The 12480-nt window shown below is 56.1% G+C and overlaps 4 protein-coding genes across 4 annotated transcripts; 2 read left to right on the forward strand and 2 right to left on the reverse strand.

Annotated features, from left to right (window-relative positions):
- Window positions 1–72: 72 nt before the first annotated feature.
- CH63R_04264 (Low temperature viability protein) lies at window positions 73–1363 on the forward strand (the record flags this gene model as incomplete). The annotated part of the gene is made up of 2 exons (XM_018299239.1): window positions 73–92; window positions 142–1363. 2 exons carry the CDS (start codon window positions 73–75, stop codon window positions 1361–1363), a joined length of 1242 nt encoding a protein of 413 aa, XP_018160485.1.
- Window positions 1364–1875: 512 nt separating this feature from the next.
- Window positions 1876–6312, forward strand: CH63R_04265 (GANP/Nin1/mts3/eIF-3 p25 family protein; the record flags this gene model as incomplete). The annotated part of the gene is made up of 2 exons (XM_018299240.1): window positions 1876–3880; window positions 4163–6312. 2 exons carry the CDS (start codon window positions 1876–1878, stop codon window positions 6310–6312), a joined length of 4155 nt encoding a protein of 1384 aa, XP_018160486.1.
- Window positions 6313–6758: 446 nt separating this feature from the next.
- CH63R_04266 (LPXTG-domain-containing protein) lies at window positions 6759–8501 on the reverse strand (the record flags this gene model as incomplete). Its single annotated transcript, XM_018299241.1, has 3 exons — window positions 6759–7843; window positions 7903–8154; window positions 8219–8501. 3 exons carry the CDS (start codon window positions 8499–8501, stop codon window positions 6759–6761), a joined length of 1620 nt encoding a protein of 539 aa, XP_018160487.1.
- Window positions 8502–10539: 2038 nt separating this feature from the next.
- On the reverse strand, window positions 10540–11514 carry CH63R_04267 (Glycosyl hydrolase family 43; the record flags this gene model as incomplete). The annotated part of the gene is made up of 1 exon (XM_018299242.1): window positions 10540–11514. One exon carries the CDS (start codon window positions 11512–11514, stop codon window positions 10540–10542), a length of 975 nt encoding a protein of 324 aa, XP_018160488.1.
- Window positions 11515–12480: the final 966 nt, after the last annotated feature.

Consider the following 12480-nt stretch of genomic DNA (forward strand, 5'->3'; position numbering starts at 1 on the left):
TCTGCGCCATCCTTCCAGACACGACACGCCAACAGACCGCTCCCTACCCCAATACTCGCAAAAGTAGACAAGATGGCGAAGGGAAAGAAATTGTGAGATGCTCGCTGTGTTTTAGAGGCGTTTTGACTGACGAGATGGCAGCGACAAGAAGAATGCGCAGCATTTTACTCTCGTCCACCGACCGCAAAATGACCCGCTCATCCACGACGAAAATGCGCCTTCCATGGTGCTCAACCCGGTGCCTCAGAAGGGGGGGTCCTCGAAGGGAAAGCACCTGAGCGATCTTGCATCCGAGCTTGGCTCCGATGCTGTGAGCATAAGAGAGAACGAGGGAGAGGCGGCCGAGTACGGTGTCTACTACGACGACACCCAGTATGACTACATGCAGCATCTCCGTGATCTGAACTCTGGAGGCGGCGAGGCTGTGTGGGTTGAGGCTCCTGCAGCTTCCGATAAAGGCAAGGGAAAGCAGACGTCGCTCGAGGACGCCTTGCGTCAAATGGATTTGGAGCACAAGAGCGAGGCTCTGCTCGACGAATCGGTCCTCCCCAACAAGAACCTCCAGCGATCAACCTACCAAAATCAGCAGGATATCCCCGATGCCATTGCTGGCTTCCAGCCCGACATGGATCCCCGATTGCGTGAAGTGCTCGAGGCACTGGAGGACGATGCGTATGTGGATGAAGACGACGATATCTTTCAAGAGCTGTCCAAGGATTCGCGCGAGATCGACCAATATGAATTCGAGGACCAGTTCGACTACGACGACGAGGACGAGGGCTGGGAATCGGATGGCACTGCTAAGCCGAACAAGGAGTACAGAAGTGAAGCGGTCCCGCAGCTGATTCCCGTTGAAGGGGAGGCACTGCCAGAGCACCAGAATGAGGACTGGTTGGAGGATTTCAAACAGTTCAAGAAGGATCAGAAGGGCGGCAAGGTCCAGGAAAAAGTCACGCCGTCTGAGATTCAGTCATCCATCTGGACCACGACAACAATGGGTGGTCGCAAAAAGAAGAGAAAGGGAGCCCTTACCAACCCCTCCGCCTACTCCATGACCTCATCATCAATGGTCAGGACAGAACAGCTCACGCTGCTGGACGCCAGATTTGACAAGATTGAGGAGGAGTACACAAGCGAGATGGGCGGTGATGACATGGCCTCCGTCTCCGAAGTCTCAACGGCGACCAGCGTCGCCGGCCCTACCCGAGGCGACTTTGACAGCATTATGGACGAATTCTTGGGCAGCTACATAAAACCTGGAAAGCGAACGAACAAGAAGAACAGACCGCAAACCGGACTCGAGCAACTCGATGAGATCAGGCAGGGACTGGGCCCCGCTCGCTTCCGATCCAAGAACTATTGAGAACGCTCGGATCTAGCTACTGGTCATTGCGATACCCTCATTCCGCACAAGACTCACCGACAGATCTGTGCCTAGAAATTTTATAATGAACAAATTGATGGTTAATGATGTTTCACCTGCCTCGCCCGCTATGTCTCGCCGCTGTTGCCGAAAACGCCATCATATTGAACCTTTAACTCATCTGAATCACACCGCGAAACCTCTTTCTAGACAGTTTACAAGGAACAAGAGTGGATGTTGCAAGTGAATCGCATTGTAAAGCAGTTACACCGGTCTCAATCGTTCTCGCAGGGCGTTCCTGCATCACTCTATTCCCACGCCCCGTTTGGGTAGGAGCAAGCAACTGTTGTGGGGTTGAGAGCCGCATAAGCGCCGTTGCCTGCGTTAAGCGCGCCAAAGCCACGCCGCAAACGCCGCACACGCAGACCAGCTCCATCCAGCCTCAGTTCTCCACTTTCATTCTCGTGTGCCATGCCGCTTTCCACTCTGGAGTTTCCTTTCGCGACTCCGACATGACGTCGGTCTCTTTTCCCCCAAGCAGGCCTGACAAGACACTATCACCGTTTGGAGGATCATCATCGGGCGGCTTCGGAGGCCATTCTGACGCGGGTCATCACGGCTTGAATCTCGATGGAGCTGGCGGCGGCGGTGGGAAGCGGTCGAAACGCAACCTGACGAACCAGTCTTTCGAAATGACGACTCTCGCGACGAAGCGAAAGGGCGTCAACCCATTTGATGGCGCGAGCTCAGACGACAATCGCCGGAAGAAACCCACGAAGAACAGTTCACAAGGCGACTGGAAGAAGAAACCCCCCCAGTCGCAAGGCGCGAAGCTGAACGGCGCGAAAAATGGCCCCAAAGGTTTCGGGTCCACGCAATCGCGTGGCGGTTTCGGCACTCAAAACAACAATCACACACATGGTACAGAACCTACCGAATACGAGAGGGACGACGCAAATGGTAGCGCCAGCGGCGACGGTACACCGTACTCCGATAGAATATTCGCCCAGCTTCGAAAAGAAGGAATCGCGCCTCCAAAATGGCCGTCCGATCCTGGAAACACGAGCTCGAAGGCCGCGATGGCCAAGTTCAGGGAGGAATACAAGGCATACCGCGATCGCGCTAGGCACTGTTTGATGCGCGCCGGCTTGATTGACGATCCAGATAAACCCAAGCGGCTGGAGGACGCGATTGACTTCAAAGGCATCTGCGACGCCATGTGCCCGGACTTTGAAAAGATTACGCGCATCACCGAATTCGATGTACAATCCGCCGAGAAGGATACCCGAACCACTTCTGCCATCACCTCGAAGATGGTTAAGAAGCTAGCTAGATCCGCAGCTGGCCAGGAGGCACCTCTTCCAATGGATGTCAGGTCAACCGCGGCGCTCAGAAAAACTCTCGATTATCTGATCGATGACCTGCTGCAGACGGACGACAATTTGCCCTCCTTGCATGGATTTTTGTGGGACAGGACACGTGCAATCCGCAGGGACTTCATTTTCCACTCGACTATGTCTCCAGAGGAGATGAAAGATCAAGTTTACTGCCTTGAAACAATTGCGAGATTTCACGTCACCTCTCTGCACCTACTTTCCCAGGAAGGTTTCGCGCCGGAAGACTTCTCGGAACAACAGGAGATCGAACAGCTGGGGAAGTCATTACTTTCGCTCATGTTTGCGTATGACGACTGCAAACCCCAGGGCGTCATTTGCGAAAACGAGGCCGAGTTCAGGGCGTATCACTTGCTCTTCAGTGCGAACAAGCCCAACATACTCGACGACGTGCAGAAGGAGTGGGGGGACTCTCGCTTCTGGACCGAATCCGACGAAATCAGGACAGCCGTTTCGCTCGTTGAGAGCCTGCAGAGTGCCGAGGACTTTCATGGCCCGCTGGGCTCTGGGCCATCCATGGCGATATCTGGCGCTCACCGCACGTACTTCAGAATTCTCGAAAGCAAAGAAGTATCCTACACCATGGCTTGCTTTGCCGAGATTCATCTTGGACAACTACGTCGCTCCGTCCTTCGCTCCCTGAAAAAGGCGTACACCAGACCCCGGCACGGAGCGAAAGATATCACACCCTCGACACTCAACCGCTTTCTTCACTTTGACACAGACGCTCAGGCAGTTGAGTTTGTCGAGCAGCATGGTCTCAGCTTTTCAGATGGAGAAGGGTCATCTGGCGAACACATACGATATCTCGACACTTCGCAGCGTCTAACGTGGCCAAGAATTCATCACAGTTTCTCTCGTCAACTTGTTGAAAGAAAAAGAGGGACTCGCGGTATTCCCGATATCATCCACAGCACGATACCCGACGAGTCTACACCAACCACACAATTAGCCTCGGGACGCGGATTCGGCACCGATGCCGCACCCTCGCACGCTTCGCAGAAGCATTCCACTTTTGGCGGCAACTCAGCAGCCATATCAACCGGGCCTTTCGCGTCTTCTTCTTCAGCTTCTCAAGGGGGCGTCTCGACTGGATTCGGGGGCACGACACCGTTCGACAAAGGTAAAGATACTTCCACGCCCTATCCATACCACTGTTGCCTTGTAATTTTCAAATGCCCCTTCGACTTGAAAACGGTGCATGCTCTTTTCTTTTCGGCTCAGGACCGTCGTACGGGAACAAAAGAACATGCGAAAGATTTTTAAGTCTGGTCTATCCTCACACTTTCGGAAGAGGACGCGACGAGAGTTGGAGACTTTGGCTAGCGGAGCAATGCCCGCGGCGCAACTTGACGAAATGGCAGCAAGGGCCGAACCGAACCTCAGCTAACTTCATATGTTACAGCAACAGACGGCTCAACGCTTGGCTCAACAGGCTCAAGTCCGTTTTCAAATCCCTTTTCTGCCTCAAAGTCCCCTTTTAAAGCTACGCCTTTTCAGGGGGCCGGCCAGAACTCGACAACCGCACCCCCTCCTGTGAATCCGTTTTCTGGCAAGCCAAGCCCATTCAGTAAGCCGGAAAACGTACAAGAGAAACCGACAACTGCTAGCAACCCTTTCGCGGCATTGGCCCAAACCAATGGTTTCGTCAAATCTACAGAAACCGCTTTTCCATCATTTCCCGCTCCAGCAGTTGGGCTCAGCTCGCAACAGAAGGCACAGGAGACCACGCAAACGAAGCCGCCGGTACAAAGTGGCAACGGGCCTTCACCTGCGATCACTGTCACTCCCTCAACACCACAGTTCCCGCTGTCAACCCCGGGTACTGCCTCAAAACCGTCAAGCGCTTTCACATTCGCGGCAAATGCTGGCGCATCAGCTACAGCACCGACGTTCCCCTCAGGTTCCTCTCAGCCAGTTACTAAGCCGGCTGAAGTACAGCCACCTAAATCTTCAGCAGCCGCATCAATTTTCGCTCAACCCGCCAAACCCGTTGAGAGTCCCGCACCCCAGCCGACTCAATCACCAAGGCCATTCGCCGCTGCTGCGCCTGCGGCCGAGCCGCCCCAGACCCTCGCAAGCCTAGGAGCTGTGTCTTCTCAGTCTCCTTTGCCGACATTTTCATATCAAGCAAGTGATGCGTTCCCAGCCGCCAAACCGACACCCCCAAGCCAGCAAGGTCTCTCGCTCAGCGCTGCCCCGCCTGGAGTCACAGTCTCGCAGCTTGCCCAGGTTACACCTCCCAACCCTTCAGTCGTGCAACGGAAATCAAAGAAAGATATCATGGCAGACTTCGCGAAGTGGTTCGTCACAGGCGATAACGGGTTGATGCAAGAGTTTGAAAAATTTGTCATTGAGCAAATAGTTTCAGAAACATTCTTAAAGTACCACCGAGAAAAAGAGGAGAGGAAACGAAAGGAGGAGGAGGAAAGGGACCGGGCAGAAGCACGCAAGTTCCAGGTTTACAACCTCTCCGTCAAGTACTTCTATCGGTGGAAGGAAATCGCACGCAACCTCCGCCTCAGCAAAATCCGCCGGCAGGAGAGGGAAGAGTTCCGAAGAGTACAGCGGGAACTGCGAGATGAGGATATTCGGAAGAAGAAACAGGCGGCCAAGTTGGCTGAAGCACGAAAGAGGGCCCTGGAAAGACATGCTGTTGACCCTGTGGAGGAGTTCAGAGAGCTGCTCTATCTCAGGAAAGACGACCCTCAGGTTCATCTGCAGGCCGAGGCAGAGGCTCTTCTCGCTACCGGCATCTTGTCAGGCGTTTCAGACGAACGAACCGCAGCCGCGAATGTCATTGGGGTCCCTGTGACAGCCGAGACGCCTGCAACGACAACATCTCTACCACGATCACGGTCAACGACCAGCTTGTCGCAATCCACGTCGGGGGCCAAACCATGTGGCGCCAAAACGCGAGCTCTCAGGGAGGAATTTGGCAAAAGCAGCAACAAGTTCCGCCGGTCACTGCCCCCAATGTCGGCGCACTCGTCGTCATCGCGCATGTCGTCAGAACCTCAGAAACGCGTTAGCAAGGTGTCGGACCGTTGGCGTTTGAAGGCCATGGGGCTCGTAACGATGCCTGACGGTTCGGCCTTGCCGGAGGCTATAGCCAACGAGATGCGGTACAACGGGAAACGGTACGAGGGCCTGGGCTCGTTCGGCCTGGACCGGGACAGCAGCGAGCGGCGCCGAAGCGTATCCGCCGATCTCAACCACGCCGCGGAAGCCCGTCTGCGCTTTTCTCAATCGCTGAACGGCGGCAGCGCCACGCCGCAGGCCAACGGGACGTCGCCTCTTAGTAAGAGGAAGCGGTCACTCGATGAGGACAACGAGATCACGGCACCAGGTGAGGCCCGGGTCAAGAAGCGGCCTTCGAGCAACACCGACGTCGACAAAATCCTCCGTGAAGCAAGGGAGAACCTGGAATCGTTGAGAAGCTCAAGGATTGAGCTGGATGAAGGGGCGGAATGGTTCAGGGAGCAGAATGAGATGATGCACGCGGAGGAAATGAGCAGGGCCAGCTCGCCATGGGGCAAAGAGGGGCACCAGTGAATGCGGGAGGTACGACGAGCATCAGCACAGGCGTTTCACGGGTTCTTTGGTTGGGGGTGTGGTACGAACGAGGGATGTTCTTATAAGTCTGTCGAATTCCTCAGGTACAAAAACGCGGGCATAAATACCCAAAGAAGAGAGTTTGGATCATCATTTGCGCAACATCAGCGGTCCCAGGTGGTAGTGACTGTGAAGTGAGTTTGGTGTCTCCGATAAGCCATGTCAGAGATGGTAGACGAGAACGATGGTAACAGTTCGTCGTCGCATATGTCTCATATTATTGATACTGGATATGGTGGCCCCCTTGACCCGCCATTTGTTTACCCGATACGCCCACAAACATGTCCCCAAAACGCCACTCGCCGCCCGCTGTGCCATGACCGCAACCGCCGGCATGAGAATGGATACTTTTTTTTTGTTTTTTTGGAAGGACAGCAGAGAGACTACTATCTTCTCTTGGGTGGAGGCGGGGGCGGGAACGCTGTCTGGATCACTGACGTCTCGACAGGGCTGCCGCCCAGCGACGTCACTCTCTTCGGCAGCGGCCGCGCGAGGTCCCTCACGACGACAGGCATGGTCTTCGTCGCATCTCCCATGGCCGACGTGGACGCAGATGGTGAGGACGATGACGACGTCAAGTCCACTTGCGCAGGATGCCGACTGTGTGCCGGCGCGGGCCAGCCGGCCTGGCTGAGCAGGGGGCTCGCGGTGGTGCCCGACGTCGGGGAGGCGTACGTCGTCGCCGGGCTGAACGTCGCGGCGTGGTCCATCAACGGCGTCGAGAAGCCATGTTCGGAGGGGACGTAGGGTCTGAGCGGCAGCAGCGGCGCCGCCGATGTCGTGGAGGTCGGGGTGGCGTAGTAGTCGTCTTGGGGCGAGAACATGTTGAAGCGCGGCGAGTGGGCTTTGAGGGGGATGACGGGGAGGCTCGTGGTGATGCTGGCGAGCGGGAGGATCTCCTTGTGCGCGGGTTTCCGGTCCGTGTAGGAGGTGGGGGCTGCCGAGCTCTGTAGGGAGGAGATGGAGTTGTGCGGCATCCAGAGGCTCGGCTTCGAGGCGGTGCCGGAGGTCTCGTCCTGGTGGTGTTGGTGAGGTTGGTAGTGAGTGAACTCGTGAGCGGATTCGTGTGGACGCTTCTCGTTCTGCGGGTCCTCTTCCTCGATGGAGAAGAAGTTTGGTGTCTTGGGTGTGAGGTGCGTCTGGCACCGGAAGGAGAGCGAGGAGACCGGGCGGTGGCCCTTGGCGCGGCGGGAGAGCTCGGGGTTGATGCCGCGGCCTTCTCTGCGTGCCTTGCGCTTGCGGTACTGGATGAAGGCGCATCCGGCGACCAAAACAAGGGCGACGACGGAGCCTATGACGATGCCGACGATGGCCGTTGTGGGGAGGCCGGGTTTTTCGTCTTTTTCGGGTGTTTCAGCGTCCTTGGGATCGATTGCCGTAATCATTCCTTTTGTGAAGATGGTGTCATTGAGCCCAATGAGCTTTCCCGGGTCTGGCCGTTGCTTGCATCCAGCTCCAAGCGCGATCAGGTCTGGGACGAGTTAGAAAACGGCCAAGGTAAGGCGTACGCGGAGAAGAGCCACCACCTACAGTTGGCAAGGTAGTAGTGTTCACCACCCGCTCTGACGCAAGAGAGGCACTTGTCGTACGCTGGGGTGAGCATGGCGCCGCCATCCGCATCGCAGTACGAGTATTGCGATGTCTTGGCCGGGTCCAGCTCGCCGTCTGTGAGGGCGGCCTCCAAAGGACCGCATGCAGTGGACGTCATACAGGGGTTGGAGCCGACGCCGGTGGCATTTGGGTACCCGTAGATGCAGTGATCGAAGGAGTATCTCATGTTATCTGGCGAGCACGGTCAGTTCCCGGCGTCTTTTTAAAAGTACGAAGCCAGGCTCACACGACTTACACAGAAACCAGTCTTGGTCGTTCTCGCCCCCCTGAACGAACTTGCTATCTTGGAGACAGCTCATGCACTGCTGGAACTTCTGGCCCGAGGCCTCAGTCTGATATTTGTTGTCCGTACATGTGATGTCCTTGCCCTTGGTGTTAGAAGAGTTGGGGTCCGAGATGTCGAGGCCGTTGAAGTCAAGACAGAAGGATGCACACGGCGAGTTCGGCGTGACCTGCAACGCCGAGACATACGCGGGCACGACTGTGGTGAGAAGGAAGAGGGCGGACCGGGCGGCCATTATGAGGTCTCGGCCCACAAAGTACTGGGGAATGAAAGTCGATGAATGGGAAGCAGACCAAGACTCCAGAGCCTCGTGCTGAAGGATTAATGAATGATAAGTATTAGGCAGTTCGGAACCCCCCAAAAAACATTAGCAAGTGTCGTGCAAGCCAACAACACTCAAAACAATTATCACAACAAAGCAGAAAAAAGTCAATGAGACAATCCCATTGAGAGGTCGAGGGTCCAAGAGGTGATATATTCAGCCGCTATGCTGATCGCACAACCACCACTCACTCGAACAAGGGGGTTGGGGCCATAGATAGATGCAGGAACAGATGGTTGGGTGATGGACCGAAGTCGCCTGCAGCCGGCAAGGGTCCATGGGCGCAATCTCGATGTATGGGGAAAGTAGGCCTGGACAAACGCAGCCATATAGAGCAGAGAGCGAAGCCCCAAGTTGGGAATGGGCCCGTCGGCCTGCCGCCTATCTGCTTCACGACGGTACGAGACGGGTGTTGGCACCGGCAGAGGGTGTGGTGATGTCGGCCACAGGGTGGCCAATGAGCGGCTGGTCCGGGCCAGCAGAAGGGAGCACAGCGAGTGACGGGAATCCGGACTGTGACCTCGAGCACTCTGCCATTCGCGCAGGGCTCGTAGACGCCGTTTGCCGACGCGTTAGTCGTCCCCGAAGCTCGTTGGGCCTGTCAGGTGAGCTGAGCAAACACGGCACGGCGCTAACGAGTCCCCAGCACTCGCAGGCTGTCTGGACGCGGTGTGCGTTGCAACCTCCCAAGCGCAGACAGGCTGCCAGGGCTTGAACCGCGATGTGCGATTTGACTGGCGGTCGCCGGACTGCAGGTGCGCCCTTTCTTCCACGAGCGGCATCGTAGCGATCGATAGCGTGGTTTTCTCCATCCGCGTGTCTGTGCCTGGTCCGGGACGCATTGTGCCAATGCGAGTGACCACGACCGCACGGCGGCTGCGTGATACCAGGGGAGGGGTGAGTGGTGATGGGAAAGGCAGAGAGAGAGCACTTTACCCAATTGGAAGAAGGCGTTTGGAGATTGGTCCGGCCGGTTGACACGAGGTGACAGTCAGCCAACGGCAACGCTGACAGACCCGGCGCTTACAATAGGGGGTACCAGCACGAGTACGTTCAGTCAGTCACCTTGTGCTCGGGGAATTTGCGTTCTCCACTTAAAGCCGTAAGCCCGGTCCAGTGGTGTATCCACTGCGGGCCCTAAGTGGGACCTGGCTTGTCGCTTGTTTGGCGATCAGTTCTGAGCCGTCAATGCTCTCTTCTTTTTTGCCTTCCGTCTTAGACCCCCTCCCACCTTTTCGTCACCTCCATCATTCGGTCTTCAATGCATTTCTTTATCATCCCAACCCCGGCCGGGTTTCTTTTAACCCTTTTACTTTACGCTATTAGGGGCTTGTCCGCGCTCCCGCAGCCGGGGTTCCCTGCTGGCAGAAGCTTCCTTCTTCGAAATCGGTCCTTGACTCCGAACTTTCAAAGTCTTTAATTCAAAGCTTGTCACCATCGTCACTTTGCATTATTCAGGCACCGTCCCCTTTCCACAATATGGATCTACAAGTTAGTGTGTATATATATATATATATATATGTGTGTGTGTGTGTGTGTGTGTGTTCATTATTCGTATTTGTTTTCCCCTTAAGAAACCCTAGTATTGTCGATCAACATTGCTCGCCGTGACGTTGCTTACGGCACGCGGCCGTCCCTTACCTCAACCTCGACCATCCCGTTTGGTTTCGAGGCCGTGTCCTGCAGTTACGCTGCGTATGAGCGTCAATTTCATGTATCCAAACGCCCGCAAATGAGAAGAGACACCCCTCCCAAACCCCAAGGACCAAACAAAAAACCCCGATGGTACTTTTCGGCTGTGCACCCTGTCGTTACGCATGTCTAAACGCACTCGCTGCTGCTGCTCGCTGCGCTCCCAGAAGCGTTTTCCCCGAAAAACCAGCATACACGCATGAGTTATATGATTACAGGTCATTATTCTCTCCCTCTATCCGTCGTCGCAGCCAGCCCATCAACTGATGATTATATCTCTGCCGGTAACCGAGTAGGTCGTCTGGTACATGCATCGCTGGAATGAGGTCCCGGAACAGTCGCCGTGAAACACCAGCTGCCCGCCTCCCGCGACGCTCGTCGCGCCGCCTGGCGCCGTGAGGTTGAAGTCCCCCGTCTGGAGCAGCATCCTCGACGGCCGCCGGTAGGGGCCCTTGAGGGTCCTGCTCGTCGCGTAGTTGACGTTGTAGTTGTCCGTGTTGAAGCAGAAGCTGCTGAAGAAGAGGATGTACAGCCCGTCCTCGGTGCGCACAAGGTCCGGCGCCTCGACGAGCGGGCCGTCGGCGTCCGTCCTGCTGAGGATTTGCACGGGGTCGCCGACCTTGCTGATGCCGTCGGCCTCGACCTCCTGGAGCATGATGGGCGTGTCGACGAGCGGCTTGACGCCATTGTTGCAGTCGCCGCCATTGCCCTCTCTGTTGCCGTCCACCTTGTACAGCACGTAGCGCTTCTTGGTTGACTCATCGTAGAACCCCGCCGCGTCGATGGCGCCGCCCTCGGCAGACGGGCAAACCCACGGCTCCCGCGTCGGCCGGTAGGGGCCGGCGACGACATCCGACGTGGCCACGCCGATGCAGTGTTGCCCGCCGCTCTCCTTGACCTCGCCCGCGTAGTACATGATGAACGTTCCGTTGTCCAGCCTCCTCACGTCCGGCGCCCACGTGTTGGAGTTCGTCGTCCAGCCCCCGTCCGGGAGGGCATCGTCGTCGAGAAGCTCCCACGGCCCCGAGATCTGGGAGGCCTTGGCGACCTGGATGTTGTTGCCGTTGCTGCTGGTCGCGAAGGAGTACCAGAACCCGTTGTCGCCCTGTACGAGGGCGGGATCTGGGAAGTCGGTGCTGAGCTTTGGCTCCATGACCTTTTCGTCCCGGCCAACGACGTAGAGAGGGTCTACCGGCACGCCCAGGACGGGTTGCAGGGCGCCCCAACAGAACATGCCCACCGCGAGAAGGGCGCATTGCCGTAATAATGCCGTTGCTGATGCTGAAAACATTGTCGCTGTTCTTCGGGGAAAGACAATAAAGAAATGGCATTTATGTATAAATATAAAATAAGAAGGGAAAGAGGCACGTGTAAGATACGCGACAGTGATGTGGACGCTCGTTGAATACAGCTAATCGCAAATAAGAGCAAATACTTCAGAATGATGGCTCTGGTGCTTCTCTTCCTCTCTCTCTCTCAGAGGAACTGGACAGTCTATTAGATCCAGGGCCGAATACACATTCCTTCGTAAGCAAGTGCTGGCGTCATGAATGTCATAGCAAACTTCGAGAAGGAAAATGACCTTCGAGGAAGCGTGCGAACGAGAGCCTTCTTGTAGGCCAAGCTTCCCGCCAAAAGAAAAAGAAGGGGGGAAAAACGAAACCCTTTGGCCGAACATGGGAGTTTTCTGTTGTTTTTTTCTTCCTCGCTCCTTGCCGTCCGCACGCTCCACACGCGTTTTGCAATGATAATCCCATCCTATATGGCCCTGTTACTGAGCTGGAGCGGCTCACACTGGTGGGTTTGTTCCATTCATGTCAAAGCAGATGCTTGAAACAGGTGGGCCTTAGGGGTGTGTGCGTGGCAGCTTTCCTCGCCTCACACCTGGGCTTCGACCGGGTCCCCGAAGCAAGAACCTCTCAGCATCCCCGGCTCATGTTGCTCCAGCTGCTGCTTAGGATAATTTTCCTAGGGCTGGGCGCGTGTCAGACGGTGTGGTCAGATGGCGACCCCGCCGGCCTTGTTCGCTGAATCCGTTTCTCCTTGGCCAACCTCAGGGGGAGAAGCAATGACATGCATGGAGCTGTCGTTTCCCGCCATTCGACCGCAGCCCGCATATCAGGCTCTCAAAAGCTCGAGTACCGTCATGGGATGAGGATGAGGATGAGGAGGAGGGGGGGGGGAGGAAGCTCTTTCGTGC

The sequence above is a fragment of the Colletotrichum higginsianum genome, chromosome 3 (assembly GCF_001672515.1).
Source record: "Colletotrichum higginsianum IMI 349063 chromosome 3, whole genome shotgun sequence".
In the NCBI taxonomy this organism is placed as follows: Eukaryota; Fungi; Ascomycota; class Sordariomycetes; order Glomerellales; family Glomerellaceae; genus Colletotrichum; species Colletotrichum higginsianum.